Below are 26,839 nucleotides of genomic sequence, written 5' to 3' on the forward strand. Positions count from 1 at the left end.
CATTGTAAAGCACTTTAAATCATGGACTCCTGAAGGCTGACCTTATTTGTTGTTTATTTGAAGAAGTTGCTGTGGCCGGTTATTTCTCAAGAAAAGTTCTTCCTTCAGTTGCGTTCACAGTCAAGGTAGAAGTGCGTATCGTGTACGCTCCTGGCAGACAGTGGAGGCCAACATCGACGGACGGTGATGTCACGGGAGGCCAGATGTGGACTTGGGGGACTCCCGATGATTTCCAGCATAGGAAGGACAGGATGCAGATGAGACGTGTCATGTAACTATCACCACACTATAAGCAAATAGCATTGTCCATCACATTAGGATTCTCTAACGATTCTGGTCCTGGACAATGCATGAATGACATATCTAAAAGCGAGACAGAATCAGGGGCAGCCCCCTCAATGTCGATCAACAAACGCCAACCATATCTAAGCCAAAGGATAAAGGATATGCGACGCAGTTAAACTCAGAGTCAAGTAGAAGGGTAAGAAGATGAAGTGCAAAAAATAGCACCATGCAGTACAGCATTCCAAATGGCCAAGACACCTTGCACATTTTTGTCGTCGCCGAACACTAACGCCGGCTTGCTCAGCATTCGGGAACACATATAAGTTGTGCTGCTTCGTGTTGCTGTCAGTAATTTCAAGAGCAGTTGGTTAGTTCTGCTGAGGACCGTCATTGTCTCTCCCATTTTGTGAATCCCATGGAACGTCTGCCATTGCCAGTGTCGTAGTTGGACGTGCAACCTGCGGGTAATCACCTGGCTGCAAGGTAAGTTGTGCAGGGTCAATTGTAAAGAGGTCTGTCGCTGGGCCCGCAGGATTGGCAGCACTGGGATCGGACGGCTGATTGGTGAAGGCCGCGGGGCTATTTCTGTCAGCAGGTAGCATTGATAAGTCTATGGGATCCCAACCATTGCCACCATTGTCACCACCAATGGCGTTGAGGAAGGCATCGAAGTCGTTGGGATCAGCTGGTTGAGCTACGAACCCTTCGAGATCGTCATCATCGAGAACCATCGCAGTGTCATCGGCCATAGTGTCCTGGTAACCAGATTGCTGTGCTTCCAGTGCTGGTTGGCCACCACCCTGCTCGGTCACTGGGGGAAAAACCTGGTTAGCGAAAGCTGGATCATTGTTAGTAGCACCGTAGTTGGTGTTATCATTGTCTGCACTCGCCTCGGAAGATGACCGGTAAGGACTACTGCCGCTGGATTGATCGGAGGAAGAGCCTTGCTCCGGCGAAGGGGTTCTTGGAGCAGGTAGGAAATTGGCAGGTTCTTGTATTACTGGAAGATTCGGACCAGGTGGAAAGTTGAGAGGGCCTGGTCCCACCAGGCGAAAATCTGGAGGGGGTGCGGGATTGCCTGCTCCCTGTCCTGCTGGGAAAGGGTCTGAGGGAAATGCGGGATAGAGGGTTCCCTGTCCTGCCGGAGGAAGGTTTGTAAAAAGCGGCATTTGGCCACCTCCTTGCCCTACCAGAGAAGGGTTTGCAGGAGGCCTGGGATAGAGTGTTCCCTGTTCGGCCGGAGGAAGGTTTGCAGGAAGTGGCATTCGGCCAGCTGCTTGCCCTGCCGCTTGGGTTTGAGCATGCACATCGTAGGGGGCTTGGGGAGGCACTTGCCCAGCCGGTGGAGGATTCAGAGGAAATTGCTAGCCTCAAGTCAGCATCTGCACGTCTCACTAACTGCTCGACAGCATAACAGAATGGTATATGTTAGAAGAGTTGTTACTCACATTCCGGTTAGGAAAGGATGTCTGAAGGCCAGCCAGCACATTACGTAACTGCATATTCTCCAGTTGTAGCTGCTGGACATCTCGCCGGAGCAAGTGGACTTCTTGCAGAAGAAAGTCAACATCTGCACGGAGCCTTTCAACCTCAAGATTCAACCCATCTCTGGCCTGTCCGGTCTCCTGGAGAGCTCCCCGAACATAGGTCTTCTGGGTTGCTAAAGTCAATGTGCAGGGCATACCCTTTTTCACACATTGTGCGCAGCCGTCGGGCTGGTTGTCGCACTTCAACTTCTGAATCTGAACAGACGACAGTCGTTAGTCTCTATGTAGCGGAAAACTGGGCAATAGGAGGCATGCAGCTCAGAAAAATAGCAAGAGGAAAATTGAAAGAGGAGTCCACTCACGGTATCCGTTTGCGTACTCATCTATTCCATGCGTTATAGCGGAAGACAGAAAAGACAGAAGGAGGAAGGGGTTATTGATCACTTACTCTGCAATTGTCACAGGCTCTATCGGTACGTTTGGGAGGATTCTTCTCAATCCTGCTAAGAGCCGTCTCCACGGGATCTGGCACTGGGTCGGTCTTTTTGCGACGCTGCTTTTTCACCCGGGCCTGTTTGTTTGATCCAGTCGAAGGTCCTGCAGTGGACTCTTTGTTGTCGGCTGAAATCCCTCCTGCGGCTTCTTTTGCAGCTTCTTTAGCTTCCTCCACTTGTTCTAGCCGCTGTTTCCCTTTGTCTCTGCTTTGCTCAGCTTCTGCGGGAGCAGTTTTGGTACTAAGGGCCTCACCACTCACAGTCTGACTAGGAACGGCAGCTGTCGTGTTCGGAGCTTTGGCAACAACTTCAGCGTTCAACGCTGAAGAGGACTGTCCGCTGTTCGCTCCACTGCCTAGGTTTGAATCTCGTGCTTGTTTTTTCCGGTTGTCATTGCCGCTGTTGTCGACATCGTCAATTCTCCGCTTTCTCCCAGACATCTTGTCTTGATGTACTTACCACTAGGAGGTCTGCTTGGTGCAAAGGTCGTGGAAGGATCGGTATTCGAATCGGTCCTGGGCGGATAAAGCAGCGAAAGGAAGTGAGTGAGACGAAAGCTGATTGCAATATAGGACTGGTTTCTGTTGGAGACTCCCAGATGTAAAAAGAGAAAGCTGTACTTATACCTCATCTTGACGGGTTCTGCTATGCAATCCAAAATTCGGCTTCGTTATTGACACTTTCTTCACATACAGAAGAAACAAAGCATTCTGAAGCATACAATGCCAAACTGCACAAAGGGATTGGGTCATTCAGAATCCGTCATGAAGATGGTAGAGCCAGAAATAGACTTCGGTTTTGCTGGCTCGACCTGCAAGCTTCACAAAGTGCCAAAGACCTTTAGTCGTCACATTGAAAGATTCTTATTGAAAGGCGATGAAGCACAAGAAGCATTGTGAGACTTATCGCCCTCTCCAAGCAAGGGCAGCCACAGAAGGTTTACATTGTTTTGAACTTGAATTGCATCAGTGACAAAGGTAAATGTCGATGTTGAAAGAATAGCATTGAATGGGCCCTGACTTACTCTTCAATTTTCCTTTGTCTTGGCTTGCACTGGCACAAAGAGGTTATGAAAGACGATGGTGTGTCGGTAAAACATAATGAAGTTCTGGTGATCTAAAGAACAAAGGATATGCTGAAACCAAGAAGCAGGGGATCTTCAAGAAGCATAAAAGCAGACGCAAGTTCGAAATTCGTCTATTTATCCGTTCGTAGCTCCCAAAATGGAAATCAAAGAACAGCATTCTAAATCACAACAAGAAGGCCCTGAAGTGACAATATCATCAAACATGACACGAACTCTGTCACCAATCCAACCCTTGAAGGGGAATGCTGCCAAACGCTCTTCCCTCAATCAAACTCCTCCCACGCCGGAGCCCTATGCAGCCCATACAGAATTAAAAGAATGAGTCCTAGTGTAAAGGCAATGAAATGAAGGATTGCAAACGAGCCAAGGAAACCGTGGGCGATGCTGATAACTGGATATACTTGATAGAACGGTTCCAGTACGGTTACTGATTGTGGCACATAGGTGAATCCACGAAAATGGTCGAGCATCCAGATGAGAGAAAATCCTGCAAACTGATAGTGAAATCGTATGAGATGAGGTGGTAGATGGAACGTTGGAAGATAGTCAGATCCAAGAATGCGAGGGGTGATAAGGCATTAGATAAATAGATAGTTCAAGGGCAATATATGCCCATTCAAGGATTAGGAAATATCATCAAAGTGAGTAGAGCCGTGGATATAAGGTCGCAAAGATGAGGGGATGTACAAGAAACGGGCCACAATTGCGATGGCGGTTATCGAAACACTCGTCCATTCTGCGCAACGGTCTCGAAGTCAATTTTGCCTTTGTATCTGAGGGGTCCGCCGTCTTCGAGCCACGGAAGGAGGTTTTTGCACTGACTGACATCAAACGACTCCAGCTGATTGCAGCCCTCTGCGACCGCTTCAACGCCCACACCCGTGACCCGGACGCAGCCACGGACTGATAGCCGTTTGAGGTTTAAAAGGTGGAGTCCAATGCTGCGCAAGGAAGGGTCCGAGATCGCGGACCCGCAGAACGACATGTTGAGATAGGTCAACTGCGAGCATTGGAGTGCGAGAACTTCTGTCGCTGTGTCTGACAAAGCGCAGCAAAACGACTGGTCACGGTCAGCGGTTCTGCAAGATAGCTCCTGAATGGTGATGAGCTTACCAAATCCAGTTCTTGTAGCTGTTTGGCTGCGTTGGTTAGGTAGACAATGGCATTGTCGGTGAGATAAGTGCAGTCCGCCAAGGTGAGTTTGCGCAAATTGATAAATTGGGCATTTCCCCAGTATTGGAAGCCTTGGTCAGTGATTGTCGTACATCGGGTCAAATCCATCTGCTCGATTCTGGAGGCAGCGTGCGACGCAATATGGTGCATCGAGCGATCCGTGACATGTTTGCAGTATGACAAGGTTAATTTCTTTAGTTGCGGACAACCATATACAGTGCCCGCTTCAGTCTGCATCGTGGGTTTCAAAGCTGCTTTGCCCATCTTTCCAGTCTCGCCGTTGGGCTTATGTTGTCCAGGAGCAACCCAGCCAATTATCCGAGCCAGCAGCGTGTCCCCAACTTTTCTACAATTACTCAAATCAACTTCCTGTAGACCAGTCGCTTTGCCAGTCATCTCAAGAATGGCAGAGGCAGTAACATCCCAGACACTTTTCATCTTCCAAGTGACGACGTTAGCGCCGCATGTAGCGGCCAATTTCGAGAAGCCTTCATCGGTGATGTGGAAGCAATTGCTGATATCGACATGGCGAGGTCGTTCTCCCACAAAAGGGCAGATTATTTTGACCAAAACATCATCGCTGAGCTTGCGATTATATATGCTTAGATCAAGATAACGAACGAGTTCAGAGGATTTGGTAAGAATCTCAGACCAGTGCAGAGAGACAGCTCGAAGGCGCAGAAGTTCGTGAAGCTCCAGGTGCTGGAAAATCCTCACGAGTATATTGTCCGGTAGGATGCCGACGTTATCGCCGCGTGACTCGCGGCGTGTCTTCTGTGTTGCCGACAAAGTCGATGTCTCGGAAAGGGAATAGAGGGACGACCTAGTCGAACGAGTCCCAGACGGAGGTGATTGTCGCTGCTGCTCCCCAGATACCTCGTCTGGTGTCAGCGGGGCGACGGACCCGCGCCGGCTGCGTAGTCGAACCTTGTCCAAGCCAACATTCAGAAAAGGGTCAGGATCTGAGGGTTTCAACACATTCTGATCCTCCATGGCAGTGGGAGCTCGAGGGCTATCCAACTCTGTCTCTGTGAGCGTCAAAAGCGGCATTGATTGTCGCCGAGCAGCTCTGATTTTAAACTCCCCATCAGTTGGCTGATCAGCGCTTCCTGCATCTGACATGACAACGTCACCATCAGACGCAGACTGAAGTCTCTCCTTGGCCGTGTTCTCGACCTGCTGACGGACATTCTGGGGAAGCTTGTCCCAGAATTCGGCGAGGACATCGCCACTAAGCATGAGGCACTCGACTGCAGTAACAGAGCGTACCGTCGCTGTCCTGCGGGGCGCCAGCGACAGACTCACAACCTCTCCAAAGTACTGCCCTTGCTTGAGTCTTGCTTTGACTTCGAATGGTGGTTTCTCGATAGTAGTTGGTAGAGAGTGGCGGTCTTGTGCTTCCGCTCTTTCCGTGAGAACTTCAACTTCGCCTCGCACAATGAAATAAATTTCACGTCCCTGGGAGTCTTGTCGGATAATGTCCGTGAATGGAGGGTACGATCGTGGTTGAGCATTGAGCCCTAGAAAGTGTAGTATGTCCGGGGGAAGGCTGGAGAAGAGAGGCAATTCCTTAAGCAAGAGGCGGACATTGACCGACCCGTTCGCCAGCGCGCTTGAAGAAGCATCTGCAACACGGACTCCAGGACTTGGCGATTTGCGCTTTTTGTTGCCAGCCTTCAAGGATGTGCCTTCACGTTCGATAGGTGACAGGCCCCCAGAGGACGAATCTCTTAGTCTCTTCGAGCCTCTGCGGGCAGGGCTAGTGAGGTCAGCCGAAGGTGTTGAGGTTTCCTTCTTCTTCTTCGCCAGTATCATCAATCGTTCCTGGGCCTCATCCCGTATCGCTCGCTCCACCTCTGGAAATCGGGGGAGAATGTTCCTGAAGTCCTCTTTGGACAGAACAACCAGTAGACATCGCGTTCGAGCGATGATGGTGGCTGTTCGGGGCCGGTCCATCAATACCCCAATCTCGCCAAAGAACGCGCCCGGTTCCAAATCGGCATAGATACTTTCCCCATCGCGCGAAGTGACTGAGACAGCGCCCCGAACCAACCAGTATATCGCCTTGGCCTCGTCACCCTCCGTCAGGATATAATCGTTCGGAGCACTGAGTTGGGGGCGGAGATGCTGTGCGACCTCCACCAGAAACGATTCGGGGGTGGATTGGAACAGGGGAAAGGAACGTAGTCGATCAATCAAGTCCAGAGGTAATGCTTGGATATGTGAGGATGCCAACGGGGACGGTCGTGCAGGTCGATTTGGATTTGTGACTGAGTCGAATGAGTGTATTAACGAGACGGTATCGGAGACGGGCGTGACGGCCTTGGTTCCTCCGCCAGCCCTGCCGTGACGCCGCATGATGGATGGGTTGCAATGGCTTGCGAATTGGGTACGGACTCCAGAAAGAACTGATCTTGTGTCGTCCGATTAAGCAGCATATAGTTCGCCGGGAAGCGATCAATGGGCCGATGACGTCGACGAGAAAAGTGATCACGGGAGCTTCAGAAAAGCACCGCCGGCGGGGCGGGGAGGACAAGGACGGGCGTCAGTAATGGCGCGACATTTGAAGTCGTGGAGTTTTCGACAATGACGATGCAGCGATGAGATAGGAACTGGGACTTTTCAACGATTTGCGAAATTTCGCAAAAGAAGAAGCATAGCACACAGGGTAGTACTAGTACTAGGTGCTTAGCGGACGGCAGAAACCGTTCCAACAGAATAATAACCCAATGTTAATGGAAAGCGGGGATCACCAACGTCAAATCATAGTGGGAGTGTGGTAGAGCTCCACCACTAATTCAGTAGAGCCAAGTCAGTAACCTACTACTCCTTCTGCTGTCTTCCCCGGGGGTGTTTGTAATATTTCCTATCCCACAGGGATAGAAAGTTTATATGTGTATGACGAAGAGGCTGAGGAGGCTGAAAATGCAAGACAGAATATTGAGTAATGCTCAGCAGGGGAAGGAATCATCGATCCTTGTACTGCAAATGCGGGACAACAATTTGAGTCGGGAGATTGGCCATGTATATGGGAGCCGACACAGACAAAGATGTCAGTGGTGGGGTACTCGCAGTTATCTATCCAACAGTGCCGACAGCAGCGGTCAGAATTTATCTAATCTAGGTAGGATCAGCAGGTAATATAGGTAAAGAACGATACCAATCACACATCCAATGGTAGGAAGTAAATACTTTGGTATGTTTAGATATTAGGGTGCTCAATCTACGTGAAGAATTTTAGGATTGTTTCATCTTCATTGGCATTTCTCTGTGCTTTTGAGTCCCTTCTTCCATTCGCTTTCAGACGGTTTTTTAGTCCAGCAGAAGGATTCGGCAGCTGCCCGAGTAGACAGCCATTGTTTTAAGGCTTCCATACTAACTGTAGGTATCTACTTTGAGTACTCCATACGTCTACGGAGATCGTCGGTTGTATTTTCAATGGGTAATGCAGTGAATATGCAGATTATTAAATTTCGACAGCCACAGACGTTCAGAACTTTGTGTCCTAATAAAGATGCCTACGGAGGATTTATGTAGCCCTTACATACCCACCGATAATGTCACCTGATCATTGGCTAGGACAGGTACATACCCTCCAATTCAGCACTTGTAGTGATCGGACTTGGCTGGCTCAGCAGCCGTACGATAAGCATTTTCAAATCTACAACCTGTTGTCACCTCTTGATTATGGACATCTACGAGAAATTTGTACGCACGACTAGCAGGAAATGCCAAAGCCATTGATATTATCTTGAAAGACCTAGTCTCCTTTGTTCTAGCACCAGGAGCGGGACATTATGCTTCCAGACTCGAAACCAGTATCAAATCTGAGACTTCGAGAGTACATAGGCTAGATAAAGCCTGAGAATCATAAGATCACAGTTAGAGAGTGCAACTCCCTCATAGTGTGGACGATATACTCGGTGGGAGAAACATGACTCTTTCCCAAAGGGAAGGCGACTTGTCTCGTACCTCACTGCTAGATAGCCCGTAAATTGAAAATGAGGGGCAGCTGCCAGACTGCTCATCGACGACAGTCCAAGCCTGCCAAACAGCCATAACTGAGTTCAACATCGATGCTGTCACTTCAGCCTGGGAGGGAATGGTATCATCGAGGGACGATAAGATTGTTACCCTACCAAATCTCATTGTGCCAAGTTGTTTTTTCCTTTTTGCGGATTTGGGTGATGTAGACCTCGGTCAAAGGCATCACTTTCTGCCTGAAGTTAAGTATCAGGGGAGTCTGACATTCAAGCCGCGACCGAGATTCTGCACCCATCTACCGTCACTTCTGTGCTGACCATCAAGGTATCTCGAGGTGATGCGCAGGTGGAAAGACAAGTCGGATCTCGGGTTCACTATCGTCACCAGAGGGAGGAAAGATTCAGTTGCGAATTTGCCTCAATCCTCGCTTTTGCGCCCGCGGTTGCCTAAAATGAAATCGACATAGGCTGGACGGTTTCCCTTGAGAGTCTCAAGAGCATCCTGCATTAGCCCATAAGCCAGACTCAATTTCAAGCCGAGTTTCGTTGTGCGAGCAGCCGTATAGACGTCGTGTCGGGCTATGGAATATCTTCGGTTAGCTGTGATCCTATCGTATGGGTACACTGGGCCAAGCGGGATTATACCTAGCAAGCTGTAAATGCCAGAAAAGGACAGTCCGGCCGTGACAGTTGAGAGGAAATCCCTCTTGTCGTGCCGAGCATAGTCCACAGTCTCTTCGAAAAGGCAGAACGCTAGCGCACCAGCACTGAGTTTAAGTCCCATCTTCATACCTTCTTTCACGCCTCCCACTATCGCTATGTAATTTTTAGTCTTGTGGTATTGAAACCATCCCGTCGATGTGGTCGGAAAGCGGTGCGCATTTTCAGCGCGAAAACGGTATGCGGCCTTCTTGCTTCCATGCGAAGATCCGATTGCCATACCAACAGAGAAAGCCGATAAGGCTGTAAACGGCAATCGCTTCCCAACCTCAATACCTAATCTTGGAGGAGTATCGGATTCGAAAAGCTTGTCCCAGTTGAGGATCTTCAATAAAGTTGAAGGCTCGGTAGAGCGCGTCTCGGTCGGGGAATCGGTGTCCATGTTGAAATAGGGAGAATCTGATGTCCTATTATAAGAACTGAACGGTCTTGTTCCATGCAAATTTGTGACAGTCTCTCGATCGGATCAGTCGACGCCAGGAGCGGTGCGCTGGATGTTTGCAGCTTTCTCGTGTAGGTCGGAGACTGAAGGACACACTAAACTACTCCGAGTTCCCGAGTCTGTATCTATCTGATTGCTTACTCCGAGGTCCCACCAAAGCTTCTTCCAGCTCGCATAATCAGAAATCAAAGGCCACCATGGTAAGTAACCGGCTTGAGCGCAGCAGTGTGGTTATTGGAAACCGTGCTGACATGTCACTATATTACAGTCACAGGTGGACCCTCTGAGTTTGACGCTTCTGTTCAAGAAGCACAAAACTACCGTGCTTTTAATGCTTCCGCCCCACGAGACGATTGCGACAGCCCAGGAGATGCTTCTCAAAGCTCTCCAATCGCGAGGTATCAAGGAGATTAACGGGGATCAAATACCGGAAGACTTCACAGACATTGAATTTGGTGTTACGGTGGACAAGAACGACCTAGAAAAAGGATGGTCGAAACTGGAGATTGCGATGCCGGAACTCGAGAACAGCGGAACATCCAAACGAGGTGCTGGAAAGCGGACCAGTTTGAAAGCAGCAGATATACGAAATGGCCAGGTGATCGCTTTCAGGTTTCGAAAGCCCCGTGAGCAACCCGAGAGAGATGGCGACCTCGACATTGACCTCGAGTTGGAGGATCCTGGCTGGGACGTCGTTGTTCCAAGCCTTGATGACGAGGAGGGAGAACCCAATTAGCCAGGAAAACGGTTGAATCTACTGCATTTCGTCTGCTTCTTGCTTTTGGCGCTCGGCTGGGATTATGGGTCTACAATGGTGTTCATACTATGCTTTGTATTAGACGATGGCAGGGCCTATCTTCTTATTTTATGACGGACTTGAACCGTCCAAAAAAGGATACTGCAACAGGACGATTGAATGAATGTTATGCCTCAGAACATAGCTCTATGCATCTAGTAGAATAATAGGTCCTACTCACGACCGCATATCGCATGCAAAATCCTCTCTTTTCTCATGTTTGGGTCCGCGAGAAATGATGTGGTTTGGTCTGGCTCACCACGGTAAAATAGTATCTACTCCGGAGTAGTAACCAAAATTTGCACGCTCATATGTTATCGCTGCTGTCCTTAGTAGCCGCTAAGCGATTCTGTGAGGAGAGAAGATCGGTCCTGTGTCGAAAATAACCGTCGTCGAATCTGGGGGAGCTAAGATGAATCTGGATATGATCTCCAACTTGTACCATCCATGTTGAACTCGGTAATAACGAAGCCCTTGGCTGTGACTAGACTATCTATTTCATGGTACCCCTCTAAGTTATCTCCAAAAGTGACCGGAGTGTGGTCTCCAATATCTTCGAAAAGCGATGATCAAGCCAATCACGATAGAGTAGTGTGTGGCCATAAATACTAGACGCTGTGGCGATTGTGTCTCTCTGCATAATTAGGAGACAGTCTGGTGACAGTAGCTACGCACACGCGCCATTACGCTAATCGACAACGCTGACGGTTGCTCGGAGCAACGCAACGTGGACAAACAACCAAAGTCAACAGCTTGACGTGAAGACAAATCATTGGAGAATAACTCAATCAGGAACAGTCTAGAGAGGTACCAGAGTTTCGAAGAGTCCCACTGTCAACATTCCTCAGCTGTGGACTCTCGACACCAATTTCTCTATTGATAACTTCCTTTTACCTCATTCTCGCCATAATCTTTCCGCGTGGCCGAAGGGTGCAGGGCATCGCGGGATACCCGAAAATCGCCCTTCTCTTGGTTTTCGTCTTCGACTTCAACTTCCCAGCCCAAGCTGGAGGAACGCTAACATATAGACGCCATGGCAGCCGAAGGCGGCTCCTCATCGATCACAGTCACCGTTCGAGTCCGACCTTTCACAATCCGAGAAGCAGCACAGCTTCCGAAATGTGAAGACGGTCCCCTATTCCTAGGAGATGGCTCCCTGGCCGGTGCACCAACTCCCAAGCTCAATCAGAAGGGAATCCGGTCCATTATCAAAGTCATTGATGACAGATGCTTGTGAGTGCAAATGTTGATCAGGTTATTAATTCAAAAGAAAAACTGACGATGCTCAAAGAGTCTTCGATCCTCCGGAGGACAATCCAGTCCAGAAGTTCTCAAGAAGCGTTGTGCCAAACGGCAAACGCGTCAAGGACCAGACATTCGCCTTCGACCGCATCTTTGACCAAAATGCCACACAGGGTGAGGTGTATGAAGCGACTACACGAACCCTTCTGGACAGCGTGCTTGACGGTTATAATGCCACGGTTTTCGCTTACGGTGCCACCGGATGTGGAAAGACGCACACCATCACCGGCACAGCACAACAACCCGGTATCATCTTCCTTACCATGCAGGAGTTATTCGAACGAATTGAGGAGCGGTCAGGAGAAAAACACACTGAAGTATCCCTTTCATACCTGGAAATTTACAATGAAACAATTCGCGATCTTCTGGTCCCTGGTGGTAGCAAAGGAGGCTTGATGCTCCGTGAGGATACGAATAAGTCGGTTTCTGTCTCCGGGCTATCGAGTCACCATCCGCAAAACGTACAACAGGTGATGGACATGATCATGCGGGGCAACGAATGTCGAACAATGTCGCCAACGGAAGCCAACGCTACTTCCTCTCGGTCGCATGCAGTTCTTCAGATCAATATCGCCCAGAAGGATCGCAACGCGGATGTCAACGAACCACATACAATGGCGACATTGAGCATCATTGACCTTGCGGGAAGCGAGCGAGCTAGTGCCACTAAGAACAGAGGCGAGCGGCTACTGGAAGGAGCCAATATCAACAAGTCCCTTCTCGCGCTAGGCAGCTGTATCAACGCCCTCTGCGACCCTCGAAAGCGCAATCACGTTCCTTACCGCAACTCAAAGCTGACTCGTCTTCTGAAATTCTCCCTGGGCGGCAACTGTAGGACGGTGATGATTGTATGTGTTAGCCCATCTAGCCAACATTTCGACGAGACACAAAACACGCTGCGCTACGCAAACCGGGCGAAAAATATACAGACTAAGGTCACGCGCAACGTATTCAACGTCAACCGCCATGTGAAAGACTTCTTAGTGAAGATCGATGAGCAAATGAACCTGATCAATGAGCTCAAAGCTCAGCAGAAGGAATCTGAAAAACTGGCCTTCGCAAAGTTCAAGAAGCAGACCGAAAAGAAGGACGCAGCTATTCGGGAAGGTGTCTCACGCATTCGCAACGCATATGATCACTCGTTGCCAGAAAGGCAAGAGAAGATCAATACTATGATCAAATTGAAGCAGGTAAGCCGCCGGATCGGCATGTTGTCTTCATGGATTGCGGCTTTCGATACAGTGTGCGCGAACTCTGGAAACGAGGAACCTTTATGCAATCTGCAAGCGATTCGGAAAACGGCGCAAGGTATCCTCCTCGAACTGGAGGGTAGTAGGCAACATTATCATCAGCGCCTGGCGAAGAATAACTGGGACCGAGCTATGAACTCTGCTGTAGAGAACGCCATCCGTCAACTCAGAGACTTTGAGCATAGCGACAATAACGACTTTGCCATGTTCGATCGGGAGGCAGAGCTGCTCCGGGCAAATGCGGAGCGAGAGGCTTTGTCCGCAGTGGCCGACCAAGACAAGGCAGGCGAGGCGGCAACAATTCAAGTTCTTCTCCAAGCTCAATTTGAAATCATTGCCTCCATTGAGCAGATAATGCACCTGAGTGAGGAGGAGGCAGTTGAAATGGGCAAGAAGATTCTTCTGAAGATGCTCAACTCGTCAGCTAACGTCGCCACCAATGTCGTAAAACCGGACGGCACACTACTGCCTGCTCAACCACTCAGTCCATTGAAGCATAGCTCTCCCAAGCAGAAGAGGAGGTCGAGCGTAGCTCATCTTCCTACTGTGAAAGGCTTGGGGGCACCAATAACTTTTACTCCCGCTGCCCCGGCATCACCAACGAAGGGATCTCCACGACGACGTAAAGTGGGTGCCGGGAGGAAGAGTGTCAGTTTCTCGCCGAAGAAGACACAGGCAAAATCAATGAAGAGGAGTGTCCGCTGGAAGGACGACGAGCAAGATGGTGCCTTGACGGAGTATCAAAAGACACCTCAAAAACCACTTACTGAGACTATCCCTGAAGAAGCTCCCAGCGAGGAGCCCCAACTGCCCCGAGCCTCTCCAATCCCACGTGGAATTCCTGTGCCCAGCCGAAATATCAGTCCTTTTGGCTCCTCTCCAATCCCGCCTCCTTCCAATGAACCAACGCTGCACGTTCAAAAGAACAATCGGTTTAAAGCGGGATTCCTGTCAAAGAAGGCCGGCAGCTCGCCTGTGGGGCCGCCTCCAACCTCCACTCTCCCGCTCTCTGACAATGAGAATTCGCCTTTGCGAGATATTGAAAACAGCAGTTTCTTGAATCGCAGCTCTATGGACCGTCCGTCTCGAATCGCAGTCCGAACATCCAGCGGAAGTTACTCCAGTAGCCCACTGTCCGACAGCAGGGATAGCTGGAAGGCTAGCAAGGATGATGCCATTAAGATCACTTCAGCGATGAGACGAATTTCTGGCGGACAATTTGGCTCCGTTGCTTCTACCAACTCCCTCCGCATCCACCGCCGACGCAGCCCGACATCTGCAACCTATGGAAGCTCTCCAAGCGAAAACACAATGTTTACCGCGTCGCAGGCCAGGCGGATGGTCAAGAGTGAGAAAGAGCTTGATCCCAAGCCTAGGGTTCTGAGTCCTCGAACTCTTCCAATCATGAAAAGCACGAGTCATAGACGAACCACATTCGGAGGTGACATTCGGCCCCGAGATATCAGTCTTACAAGCAGAGACGCTATAAGGCTTAGTACTATGGCCGCTCCAAGCATCGAGCGGCCCCCGGAGACTCTCTACCCTAGCTCTGGAGCAGGCTGGAGGTAGTCGTTGATTGTTGACTTACATTGGTTACTTGCGGGCGATATGGAGTATTTGGGACGGTGTTCAGGAAGACAGATACCACTGTTCTTGTTATTTTTCCTTCCTCTCCTTCTTCAATGTTCAAACCTCTTTACAGGGAATCTTACCTTTTTTTCAACTTACCAATGCATGGCCGAGGATAGGCCCATCCCACCAACAGAAAATGGGAACAGCTGGTTAAACTTGATTGTTTTTCAATGTTGATAACTCCTTTTTGTACGATATGTGCCAAATTCGCGACTCGAAAGATAGAGAGAATTCTGAGAAGTAGTCTTGCTCCTCCGGTCGTGGCTTTTGCTCGCCATACCATCGCATATGGCAACTAATCTATACCCCAAATCTCGTGCGGAGAGCTTAAGTTCGATTATGTCATCGCGTCAAATGACGCCAGTTGAGTGTCGACGAAGCCATGGTGGGTTCCAATGAAGACTACTTCTATAAAGAAGTTGAATTGCTTTCTTGTATCTCAGTGAGCCTCTTGTCTCATAGAAATCCAATATCTAGTAGAAGGAAGCCCGCCTTTTCTCCTCATCTGACCCATCATCGCCCCCCGCAATCGCATCATTCCGCCTTTGCCGCTCCCTCAGAAAATTTCCTATCTCCAAGTTCCGACTGCCTGATTATTTGAAGTACGTATTCCATCTGATTGATGGCATTTGCTCCGTCGGCAATTAGATCGACTTTGTTCTCACGGTACTTTCGTGCTTTCTCGACTAGCTCTCCTTTCCTATCCTTGACCTCTGAATCGGCAGCTCGGAACATGTCCGACAACACGCGAAAAGCAACATTGGCCGCGGGCTGCTTCTGGGGAGTTGAGCATCTCTTCCGCAAGCACTTTGGCAATGGAAAGGGCCTTCTCGAAGCTAAAGTAGGCTACTGTGGTGGATCGACGTCTTCCCCATCGTATCGGGCTGTGTGCACTGGAACTACTGGTCGTATGTTGCCTTTCTTTGGGACTCGTTGGTCAAAGTTATTATGCTCACATTATTCTTTTTATGTGATAGACGCTGAAGCTGTTCAATTAACCTTTGACCCCTCGGTTGTCAGCTACGGCTCCCTGTTGGAATTCTTCTACCGCATGCATGATCCCACGACCAAGGACCGCCAGGGCCCTGACGTCGGCACACAGTACCGCAGTGCGATCTTCACGCATGGCGAGGAGCAGCACAAGGTAGCGGAGGAAATCACGGATAAAGTCTCCAAGCAGTGGTACAAGCAGCCTGTCTCAACGCAGATTATACCTGCAGGCCAGTGGTGGGATGCCGAGGAGTACCACCAGCTTTACCTAACCAAGAACCCGTCCGGCTACGAATGTCCTGCTCAGTAAGTTCCGAACTAGATACAGCTGTTGGCTTCTAATCTGTTGCTGACTTTGTTCTCATGTAGCTTTGTGAGAGACTTCCCTCCCCTCTCTTGACTATCCGCCAAAATTTAGATACTCTATATGTAATCTCAATGTGTGACATCTGTGGTCAAACTCTTTCAATTACTTCATTGTGACTTTAGTTCACACGGGGAAACTCACACCTTCAGGATCAATTTGCTTGTATTATTGTATACGCAGCACAGCTGGAGACAGTACAGTCTTTTGGCAAATCCAAATCAGTACGACGATACTATTTATTTGTCGTAGAGGCTTGTTTCACAAACTAGTTTTGAATGCTCAAGATTTTCTACAGCTTCCGTGAACAACATCAGCGACTTGAGATGTTATTGTAGGAAGTCACAGATAACAAGGCAGCTTAATAGACGCAGATACTTAAGATAACCAAGCATCCACAGTCTGAAGGTATGCGTTTCTACTTATCCTAATTGTGAAGGGGCTTTAGTATGCTATGAATGAAGTAAGAGGATCTCCCTAGGGTTTTTAATACTTAAAGTACAGTGCCTTATATCGCGAGAAACTAGTTAGAGAATATCTAAGGATATTATGAACTCACTCAGCAGAGAGAGGGATACTATCCTATAGTACCCAGTAGTCACTTTAAGTCTATAGAGAAAAGGTATTAGGATCTTCTAGGGTCATAATAGTAAGATTTAATGGCCTTAATAGAATTATCTATAACTGAATCAAGTACAGTACTTCACTTCTCTAAGAGAGAATATACCTACAGCCATTACCTACTCTCACTTTTCTCTTCTTTCTTTCACTTGCTCCACCCTCTTCTATTCCTCTTCGCTGTATCTCTCCTTTTGTAATCTGACCAGGCTCTGAGGGCTTATTTATCAATCTAGCTGCTCAATTACTCGCGAGAAATGTTCACCTTCCTCACAGAGAAACACTGAAACCATAAAGGTCCTTTGAGAAACAGCAAATAACTCTCTGCTCATCTTCGACTTCCTTTATTGACGTCTACTCAGCCCACATTGTCTGTCATTGATACAAAGAGCACCACCATCTGTGTTGATCTTGCCTTGCCTTCTCATCTGGCTGTATCTCTGACACTTCAGCGTCCTTATCGCTCTCCCCTACAGTCTTCTGTCCCGTGAAGTCTGATTGAACACTTTTCAAGAGCTTAAGCAGTGAGTAACCCTGATGGCTCAGAAATGCTTCACTGTCCTGCACCTGTGTCTAACATCGACATCATTGCAATAAGATACGAAGCTTGAACTCTCAAGTACAGACACCTCTCAATACACGCCCGGGATTCTCCGACAAAGTGGCTTAGCATCTCGATCCTACTGACAATGGCGATGTATACCATTGATGGGGCTATGGCTGAGGCCTTGGGCCATCTGAATCGCATTGCCTGTCACGTAAGTCTCGCACAGTGGAGGTAACGGGGACAGCAAACTGATGACAGCAGTTCCGGAAGCATGAGCAACACAAGCCAGCCAATGAACTAGGAAAGTTGAGCATCATGATCGTCAATGCCTTCTCTGAGGGAATCGAGCATATTCCCGATAGCGACTACGTGCTCGACGACAGTGTAAGTACTTTCTGGTCATCTTGTTACATGGTCGCAAAGCTAAAACACAATAGCTCCCTACCAGGAACATGGGTGCCGAAAACCAGCAGATCATGCGTCATGACACAATCCAGAAGCAAGCTGTTGCTGCCCTTATGAACGAGGTTGAGAAGGAGAACAAAGAGCCTGTCAGGGGTCACGGCAATCGAGCTGGAAGCTGGGCTCAGATTGCCGGATCCATGGCGAAGGTTCAGTGCCAACCAAAGGAAACACTGCACTATCTGTCGCCTATGTCGATGTCGTCTGTTTCTGGATCCAAGCAAAGTCACAGCATTGATGGCGAGAATGGCGCGAGAACCATGGATTTCTCCGGGGCACCCCTCTCACCCGAGATTGCTGAAGCCAAAGCGGGCGTCGTACGTATTTACGGCAGGGTCTCCAGGGAGGCGATCCGCTTCGTCACCACCCGCATCCACGAGGGTCCCCTGCAGGAGATCCGGGTTGAGACAAACGAAAGGACCAGAGTCACCTTCCAGTATGCTTCTCACGCACTTGCCTTTGTGAAGTCAAACCAAGAGATGGAGGAGATGCTCGGATACGGGCGCTTTGGTACCGGCTACACTGTCGAGATGGCCGAGATCATCGATTGGAACGATGAACACCGTCGGATGAACCAGCCCATCCGAGAGCGTCGGCGCCTGTCTTTCGCGAGAAAGAGGCTGTTTGCCGATAACATGTCGCCGGAGAAATGGAAGTCGGACATTCGTGCCGTCGCTGGACTCGGCAACATCGACTTCCTCTGGGTTTTTAACTCTGGAAATGGTTAGTTTCATGTTACAGTTCCCTGTATATGGATAAAGGCTAACCATAACATAGCTACTGCCGTGTTCACGAGCACTGCCGTTGCTCGCAGAGTCCTGGAGGCCTTCAATAAGTGGAAGGACACCCGGGCTGTCTACAGTGGTGTTTCGGTGACTTACTCCTCGGATCCCTGCGAAAAGGAGTTGGTTTTGGTCAAGGATACAGCACGGTCCGGCTTTGCGAAGAACTTGAACTTCGCGAAGAAATCGATGCGTTGATCATGTCGCGGAGAGGCGGAGAAAAGGTCATGGTATGGCCACGATACTGATGGATGAAATCATGGGAGGGAACGAAGTGGATATATCAGGAGCCGAAAAGAGAACGGTTAAGCAAGGGCAATTTGTTCACGAGTTGGAGCTTTCTCCATAGAGAGGACCGGTGAAACCGTGGAATGGGAGCACGACACAGATGGTCCTTAAACTCGTGGGAACAAATCGTCCGACCTCATTGAGGTCGATATCAGTTTACAAGCCATTCCTGTTCAAATGAGGCTATGGTGTTGTAGTTGAGCAGGTCATCCTACAGTAGATTGAGTCAGAATGTCCTGTAATGGCAAGATTTTAACTGTCTGCTATCAAGCACTGCTGTACGGAGTAGACTATCGTTTCTACAGAGTACATGTATTTCGACCTTGCGACTCAACTTTCAACTTAGATTATGTTGGACGGGAAGAGAGGACAAAGTGGATAGATGTGTTAGACTAGTGCTATGGAACATCCGTCTTCATCTAAATTGCTCAAGCGACGATCTTGTTGTTTGGACGTTGACTGATGCTGTAACAGTGACCACCGCGTGGTGGAAGAATATAATCTCTACCCTCCTACTGGACTTAGACTTGCAGCAATACCCAACCTCCTTGCATGAAAAGATTGATGGCATGTCACATGTCGTAGACAGCACACGTACGCTTCCTACAATACGATGCAGTCGGCAATGATCATCATCAGGCGGGATAGAATGGTAATTCGTGATGAAGTGACCGGTAATACCATCTGACAGGGTTCCAGATATGGCGTCGATATGATGTCTATTGGAATGTAGGTTGTCCGCGAGCCGAAGGTTGTTCCACAATATGTATGGAAGGTTGATGGAAGGCGGGATGGATGACCCGGTAGTACTATTTCTGTTTGTTCATTGTACATGGGAGGTGCTGTTAGTAACCTTGTGAGGTTTAGACGTTTAGAATCAAGCTGTTCATAGCGCTTTTGTTTATTAGAGTAAGGAGAGTATATGCTGTGAAACTCATGCTGGCATGGGCTGCAAGTAAAGGGGTAAATCAATGTGATGGTACCGTTCTCACCATTGTTGTCCAACCCCAGCCAGCAGCCATGGTATATCACCATGAAGCATGACAATCAAATTAAAGATGACAATGATAATGCGTCTTCTATCTATGTACCTGATCGAATTCGATCAAAATCCATGGTCGGAGACTTGAGTTGTTTCCTTCTTCGCTACCATCTTATTTGGTTGTCCAGTCGTAAGCGGTAATATTCGCTCAGCGACATTCCAATGAGCGCATGGAACAGACTTTTGTGGCGAGAGGTAAGACTTTTGTGGCAATCTAAAAATAAATCTTTTTAAATCCTTCAAATTCCTTCGTGTGGAGTTGTCACTTGTCAGTTGTCAGGCTTCTGGGAATCAATCCAGGGTATAATCACACGTTCCTTTGGTAGAGTACTGCTGGTAAGTGCTATATTTTCTCTTCTGTCATTGCCAACTCATACCAAGTCACCAGTCGGTCGGCGGTCGCTAGTCCAAGAAGGAACCAAGAAGCCAACCAAGAGTCCAAGAGATTGGAAACACTTGTTCTTGACTCTACGGAGTAGAGGGAACAAAATGCATAGCAGGAGTAGCGGTATTAGATTATTTTTTGATCATAGCTACCTCTCTACAGTTCATATCAAATACGGAGCAGACATAAGAGATTATCTGATTGGCCGAGAGCAGTTCATCGATTTGGACATGAATGGTGGGTGCAGGTGGATGGATTAAAACTGTTGTGTTTTCTTAGGGGTCTGTCTGTTTCTTCCTTCCCGCTTGGTGATCGATTAATAAGTCCGGCATATGGGGTGAGACAGGTTGGAGGTCCTTTCTTAGTGGTCGGGTGTCTCCTTCGGCGTCTCCTTTGAGGGTCCCGTGCTTGTCTTGGGCGTATTTTATGACTTTTCATTTCCACAACAACACTTTTACCTTACACTGGGTAATTTCCTCTCGAAAGGACAGAAAAGTCAAGGGCTACTGGAAATGAAGGGTAGCGCCATGGAGTTTAAAAACCCATAGTAACGACTTGTGCTTGGAAATAATGGACTCTTAACTCTCGAGCAGGCAGAAGCCCCAGAATTGACTTTGGTGGCTGTGGGTCCTGCCACTAGGCCCTGTATGTATTGTAAATACAAAGGCTCTTGACTCCGGCTTATCAGCGGGCAATAATACCTTACCGTCCTGATTCGGTAGTTGAGACTTGTGAATGCACTGACTGTTCTCGAAATTTCGCCCTCAGATGATTCGGATGGTTGAGGTCATTGTCTCTTTCTTGAAGAAGTATGATCACAATTCTTGTCATCTTCGATCGGAAATCAAGATTATTCCATCGTCGGGTAATGGAATTGACCGAATGCGGGACCCTGTTCAGGGCCTTCAGGGTCAAGTTGACTCCAGATGACTTGAAGCTTGCTGTATGGAAACGGTGGGCTAGTATTGACACACTCACGGCTGGAGCATCTATACTCCAAGGTACAAGTTCGGTGGATTTTATGCATCCAGACAAGTGATAGTCGATCTAGGACCAATAATCTTCTGATGTCTCTAAACTATATTATTATTATCGACACTTATTAAATTCATTCTGTGCTTGTTTCGTTATTTAAAAATCGCCCCCCCGACTTCTGATCGCTTCTCCTTTTTCTCCTCTTGGTTTGACGGAAGATTATCACTACGCTTGGTACCACTTACTGATCCATTCGGAGACAAAAGTCGACAAAGAGCTCAAGAGGGGCAAAGGAAAAGCACCACACTCGTTTCTCTTATTCTTATTTGCTTCTCCCTCTTTTCCTCCTCTTGTTTCCCCCTTAAGTCTCCAGCGATTGCTGATTCCCCTCGTTGAAATCTACCGCGGCCTTTGGTTGATTGGTGCGTCATCTTGATTGCGCTCTGTATTCGCCAGCCTATTTGCATACTTCTCCATATCATCGCCCACTGTTCCACTCTGACCCTCACGGTTCTGGGTCTGGTTCAACTCTCACTCAACCTTTTGGTACGTTCCATGCATCAAAGATCCCAATAAAATATTGTAATCAGACGGGTTCTCTGTTCCTCCTTACTGATTCTTCTTCACAGTCCCCCATTCGTCCACCCTCCTGGTGATCTTTCTTTGTCTATACACATTTTATTCCCCAGTCTCTGTACATATCCATTCTCTTGTACAATATTCAGCCACCATGGTGCGCATCGGCTCTTCGATTCTCCTGGCCACTCTGGCTGCTACAACAGTCTCGGCTGCCTCCGACCCTCCAAATTGCAGCCAGGACTCCCACTGCCCTGAAGAATGGCCTTGCTGTTCTTGTAAGTTCAAGACTACCTAGTTGCTCAAACCTAGCCTAACCATTCATCTACCTCAGTGTACGGCCAGTGTGGTACGGGCGCTTACTGCTTGGGCGGGTGCGATCCTCTCATGTCCTTCTCTCTCGACTCTTGTACCCCTGAACCGGTTTGCCAGAGCAAGTCCTACAAGGACTGGTCGAACCTCGACAGTCTTGCTTCGAACTCCAAATACCTGGGCGATGCCAGCAAATCCGACTGGGTCTACAGCGGTTATCCCAAGGTTGAGGATGGAAACCTCCTGCTCACGATGCCCAAGAACAGCGTCGGCACTCTGATCGCAAACAACCACTACATTTGGTACGGCAAGATTTCGGCCAAGATCAAGAGCAGCCGTGGCGCTGGTGTGGTCACCGGTTTCATTCTGCTGTCTGACACTAAGGACGAAATCGACTACGAGTTCGTCGGTGCTGACCTGACCAATGTTCAGACTAACTACTACTTCCAGGGAGTTCTTGACTGTAAGTTCAACTGTGGATCCCGGACCATTTTTTTTTGCAGTTCAACTCACAGTCTTTTCTAGACAACCACGGCGGAAACGCATCCGTCCCTGGCGGTGACACCTTTGGCGCCTGGCACGAGTACACCATTGACTGGAAGCCCGAGGCCATCACCTGGTCTGTCGACGGTGTGGTGAAGAGAACTCTCAAAAAGGAATCCACCTACAACGAGACCAGCAAGCAATACATGTACCCTCAGACGCCCTCCAGAATGCAGCTGTCCCTGTGGCCCGCTGGTCAAGCCAGCAACGCCCCGGGTACCATTGCCTGGGCCGGCGGTGAGATCAACTGGGATAGCGAGGACATCAAGGACCCCGGTTACTACTACGCTACTTTTGGCGAAATCACCGTCGAATGCTACGACCCTCCCAGCGGTGCTGATATCAAGGGCAGCAAGGCATACATCTTCAAGGACAAGGCCGGTGTCGAAAGCTCCGTCCAAATCACCAACAACAACACCGTGCTCGCCTCCTTTGGTGCTACCGGACTTGACATGGACCTTGGCGCCAGCTCTTCCGCTTCGGGATCTGCGAACAAGACCAGCAGCGGCGCCAACACTGTCCCCTCTGGCAATGGTGGCTCTGGAAACGAGCCTGGCAATTCCCAGAGCGGTAGCAGCGGCTCCGGTACCAGCACCTCGGGCAGCTCTGGCAGCTCCACCGGATTCAGCCAGGGCAGCGAGACCTCTGCCACCAGCAACAAGAACGCTGCTCCGTCTCAGAACGAGCGAGTCCTGAATGGTTCCTTCTTCGCTGTTCTGGTTGCCGTTGTTGCTCTGGTCACCCTGTGAACGGGGTACTTGACACTTTCCACACTTTTTTCTTGGATATTCTTTCTTTATACTTTTCTTGCCCATGACTTGGATATTCCTGTGCAAGCCTTCTTCCCGTCATCTCGGCGCATGTCCTACTTCTTGCCCTATCCTTCTTGTTCTATTATACCTGGCGTTCCCCTCTCCCTCAAAAGCCGACCGGAACGCCTTTGATATACACTCGATTAACTAGTTCATTTTTTGACCCACCGTTTCTGATTCGGATGTTTCATGTTAAAGTAATGATGTGCGCATGGAACGACCCCGCGCCCACCTCGAGAGACCGGTCTCCACAGCGAGTCCGGCCTTTGGATATACATACACCTACGCATACGCATATGCATGTGCACATGTGCACCATTCTGCTAATACCCTCGGCCTGTGATGGAGGTTTATTTCACTCATGTTTCGACTATTATGATTGTCTCTGCATCTGTTGGTGTTTGACAGTGTAATACCCTAGTCAATGCATGATTGTTACATTAGAGTGTCCCTGAAGCTCTGTAGGCTCAGCATTCCTTTAGTGAACTCTGGCCAGTGACATAACTACAGGCTCTGTTCCTTCATCTCATGCTATTCCTACATACGTAGTAGAGTCTACCCCCCTCTCCCCATACAATCCTGCCCATGAACCACTCAATATCCCTCAACACCTCGCAATGCATTCACAGAAACTGTGGGTCAACACAGCAACGTACATCTCAACTGTAACTCCCACACTTCCACCTCTACATCTTCTGTCAGCTATACCTCCGTCTGTCCATGCATCAGTACTATCAAAACCGCTCTACTCCACAGAGTACTCAAACATCTAAAAATACAACAACTTCAGCTTATACCGAGCCCCAAAATACACATACACTCGACTTATCAACCAACAGTGGCCGTGGACTCGAATAAACAGATATAGCCGTTTCTACATGACTTCCTGTTGAATCTAAACAGGTACATACGACCACAGGGTGTGGAAAACAGGGCTTCCCGTCCGCTCAGCCGTACTTAAGCCACACGCCGGCCGGTTAGTAGTTGGGTGGGTGACCACCAGCGAATCCCGGCTGTTGTATGTTTTTCCTTTCATTTATTTTTGCTTCGTGTCTGCTTGTAGATAGGAATGGTCAGTCAGTGTGAGGTTCGATTTCCCTCGAGACGCCGATACGCTTGTTTTGGAGGCAATCCTGTTTGGTGGGAGGCGTCTATGGGTGGTCAGCAATGGAGAAAAAAGGCAACTGAACCCGATGGGGTGATTGGGATGGTTGCCACAAATAATGCCATTGATGCTTGATGATAGTATGTCCAAACGCCGTGGTCCTGAAGGAAATGATATATAACTCTGTTCAATCAAATCAGTGCATTCCTCCGCACCCGCACTCCCTCTTCTCCATGCCGTCCACATCCATAAAGCGTTTCCTGAACTCTCCGTGGTAGGTATCCAGGTCCTCGGTGCGGACGTTCTCGCCCAGGGGATCCCCTAGCCAGGCGAAGGGCCGGTCTACTTCACCGCTGGCGAACGACCAGGCGCTGGATGATTGTAGGTGCTTGGTGATGTTCTCCACGTCCAGGTCAAGGTAGTCTGCCATGAACTGGCCGATCTCGGTATTTTCGTGGTTCCCAACCAGGGGCCAGGCGTCTTTAGAAGAGGATGCATAGATGTTGACGTCCACACCTGCGACAGTTAGCCGATCTCCACTGCTCCATGTTATAGAGGCTGGTACTTACCAGAGTGGCCGTGGGTTGACCAGCCAATCTGTGCTCTTCGACTGATAATGTCGGCAAACTGATACTGCGAGCTTATCGGAGAATTTGGATCGAGGATAGAATCGATCTCCTCGTCTGTGGCATCGGTAATACCTAGACCCTTCTCCAAGAGCTCTCGAACATAACGTTGCTGATTGTTCTTTTTCGTCTCCGTGGAGAGAAACTCCCGAAGCTTGTTGTCAATGAATTCGGTGGAATGGCTGGCGTTGGCCAGAACCCCCGGGAGCCATTTGTACTCGGGGTAGGTGCTATGCAGCTGCCGAGCGGCAGCCAGGCCACCTGTTTCATGGTCAGATGTGCTAACCACAACACCGGGCGTCGAGTCTTTCTCAAGGAAGTCCAACACTGCAGCGAATGCCTTATCGTACGCAATAACCTCGTGGACCTGCGCTGCGGGATCATTGCCGTGTCCGGCATGATCAATACGAGAACCTTCGATCATCAAGAAGAACCCCTGCTCACTATCAGCGGTAGCGTCGCTGAGTATCCTAAGTGCAGCGCGGGCCATCTCTTCCAGAGACGGGTAGACGTCGTTCTGATTACGACGGTCGATCTCAAACGGAATGTCCTTCTCCGCGAACAGACCCAGGAGGGGTAGCTTGGCTTCCGATCCGCCATTTAGTGAGTCAAACCCCTTCCGATCATCAAGATAGCTGAATCCCTTCTCCTTTGCGACGCTGACCAAGTCGCGATCGTCTGCCCGGCAGCTCCCATCGGTCGAATTAGGCAGGAAATGGCAACGACCACCACCGAAGATAAGATCGACCACGCGTCCGAGCGGGTGCTCACCAATTTCCTGCTCGGCGATCCGGTCTTCGTATTGTCGCATGTTAACGTGCGAAGCAAAACAAGCAGGGGTGGCATCGGTGATCCGAGTCGTCACAACAAGTCCGGTCTTGTAGCCAGCCAACGACGCAGCCTCGAGGACGGTTCCACAGGGAGAATGATCCGGAAGCACAGAGATGGCACCATTGTAGCTCTTAAAGCCGCAAGAAAAAGCTGTCGCACCGGCAGCCGAATCCGTTACCAGACTAGAACTCGACCTCGTCCTCGAAGTTCCAATGATGTGGCCGTCCAGCACCAAAATGTCGTCAATCGGCAATCCCTCGGCGAATTGTCTATAGCTTCTGGTCATGGTAAGACTGGTAGGGCCCATTCCGTCCGACACCATGAAGATCAGGTTGCGTTTGCCGGTCGGCTTCCCTCCCGGACCCCAGGGGGGTCTCGAGCCAATGTTCGGCTTGCTCGTTTCATGCTGGTAGACGACTGCGAGCACAATAACAGCAATTGTAGCTAGGAGCGCCCAGCTGAAGAGACCGACTTCTCGCCAAAAAGGCCAACTCCGCCGTTCCTGGGCTCGCCTCGTCCGCTCCCCGGTCAACAGTGCGTCCTCCTCTTCCGCATTCCGAATGGAGTTGTTCTCCGAGGAAGGGCGCGGAGCCAAAAGAGGCTCGTCTTGCGCCATACTAGCCAGGATATCGCAGGTCGAATTAGAGAGTGAAATCAGCGAAATTTATTTGATGCAGTGAATCATTTAACGAGTGCAAAGCGAGAAAGTGAGGAATCCTGAAGCTGGGGATCAGGAGTCCCTTGTGGCTGCAGCTGCATCGGGCTTGGCAGCTTATGGGACTAGGGATACGTCACGCGCTGATTCGCTTGATAAGCCGCGATGAGATAACCAACTTACAGTACTCTGTATTCCGTACATAAGGTACCTCTCGATTGTAGCTAGAATAGGATCCGAATTGCATCTAGGCACTGATTAGCTTCTGACGTTCT

At 49.3% G+C, this 26,839-nt stretch overlaps 7 protein-coding genes and 1 non-coding gene across 8 annotated transcripts; 4 read left to right on the plus strand and 4 right to left on the minus strand.

Annotated features, from left to right (window-relative positions):
* Window positions 1–653: 653 nt before the first annotated feature.
* On the minus strand, window positions 654–2,706 carry ALT_4541 (putative C6 finger domain protein; the record flags this gene model as incomplete). The annotated part of the gene is made up of 4 exons (XM_033559070.1): window positions 654–1,649; window positions 1,734–2,027; window positions 2,135–2,155; window positions 2,221–2,706. The coding sequence occupies 4 exons, from the start codon at window positions 2,704–2,706 to the stop codon at window positions 654–656; spliced, it is 1,797 nt and encodes a 598-aa protein (XP_033414961.1).
* Window positions 2,707–4,068: 1,362 nt separating this feature from the next.
* ALT_4542 (uncharacterized protein) lies at window positions 4,069–6,884 on the minus strand (the record flags this gene model as incomplete). Its single annotated transcript, XM_033559069.1, has 2 exons — window positions 4,069–4,413; window positions 4,467–6,884. The coding sequence occupies 2 exons, from the start codon at window positions 6,882–6,884 to the stop codon at window positions 4,069–4,071; spliced, it is 2,763 nt and encodes a 920-aa protein (XP_033414960.1).
* A 2,043-nt stretch (window positions 6,885–8,927) lies between these two features.
* On the minus strand, window positions 8,928–9,611 carry ALT_4543 (uncharacterized protein; the record flags this gene model as incomplete). The annotated part of the gene is made up of 1 exon (XM_089599768.1): window positions 8,928–9,611. One exon carries the CDS (start codon window positions 9,609–9,611, stop codon window positions 8,928–8,930), a length of 684 nt encoding a protein of 227 aa, XP_089456106.1.
* A 257-nt stretch (window positions 9,612–9,868) lies between these two features.
* ALT_4544 (uncharacterized protein) lies at window positions 9,869–10,407 on the plus strand (the record flags this gene model as incomplete). Its single annotated transcript, XM_033559067.2, has 2 exons — window positions 9,869–9,871; window positions 9,940–10,407. The coding sequence occupies 2 exons, from the start codon at window positions 9,869–9,871 to the stop codon at window positions 10,405–10,407; spliced, it is 471 nt and encodes a 156-aa protein (XP_033414958.2).
* Window positions 10,408–11,500: 1,093 nt separating this feature from the next.
* On the plus strand, window positions 11,501–18,612 carry ALT_4545 (kinesin-like protein 6; the record flags this gene model as incomplete). Its single annotated transcript, XM_033559064.2, has 8 exons — window positions 11,501–11,700; window positions 11,759–14,584; window positions 15,342–15,559; window positions 15,629–15,947; window positions 17,249–17,381; window positions 17,432–17,554; window positions 17,608–18,355; window positions 18,410–18,612. 8 exons carry the CDS (start codon window positions 11,501–11,503, stop codon window positions 18,610–18,612), a joined length of 4,770 nt encoding a protein of 1,589 aa, XP_033414955.2.
* A 3,222-nt stretch (window positions 18,613–21,834) lies between these two features.
* Window positions 21,835–23,284, plus strand: utr2 (putative cell wall glucanase (Utr2); the record flags this gene model as incomplete). Its single annotated transcript, XM_033559063.1, has 3 exons — window positions 21,835–21,958; window positions 22,015–22,455; window positions 22,518–23,284. 3 exons carry the CDS (start codon window positions 21,835–21,837, stop codon window positions 23,282–23,284), a joined length of 1,332 nt encoding a protein of 443 aa, XP_033414954.1.
* A 972-nt stretch (window positions 23,285–24,256) lies between these two features.
* On the plus strand, window positions 24,257–24,372 carry ALT_r035. The gene has a single exon (XR_004500597.2). It is a non-coding gene; the product is annotated as an 8S ribosomal RNA (ribosomal RNA).
* A 276-nt stretch (window positions 24,373–24,648) lies between these two features.
* On the minus strand, window positions 24,649–26,525 carry ALT_4547 (alkaline phosphatase; the record flags this gene model as incomplete). Its single annotated transcript, XM_033559062.1, has 2 exons — window positions 24,649–24,968; window positions 25,022–26,525. 2 exons carry the CDS (start codon window positions 26,523–26,525, stop codon window positions 24,649–24,651), a joined length of 1,824 nt encoding a protein of 607 aa, XP_033414953.1.
* Window positions 26,526–26,839: the final 314 nt, after the last annotated feature.

Source organism: Aspergillus lentulus, assembly GCF_001445615.1.
Source record: "Aspergillus lentulus DNA, contig: Alt08, strain: IFM 54703, whole genome shotgun sequence".
In the NCBI taxonomy this organism is placed as follows: domain Eukaryota; kingdom Fungi; phylum Ascomycota; class Eurotiomycetes; order Eurotiales; family Aspergillaceae; genus Aspergillus; species Aspergillus lentulus.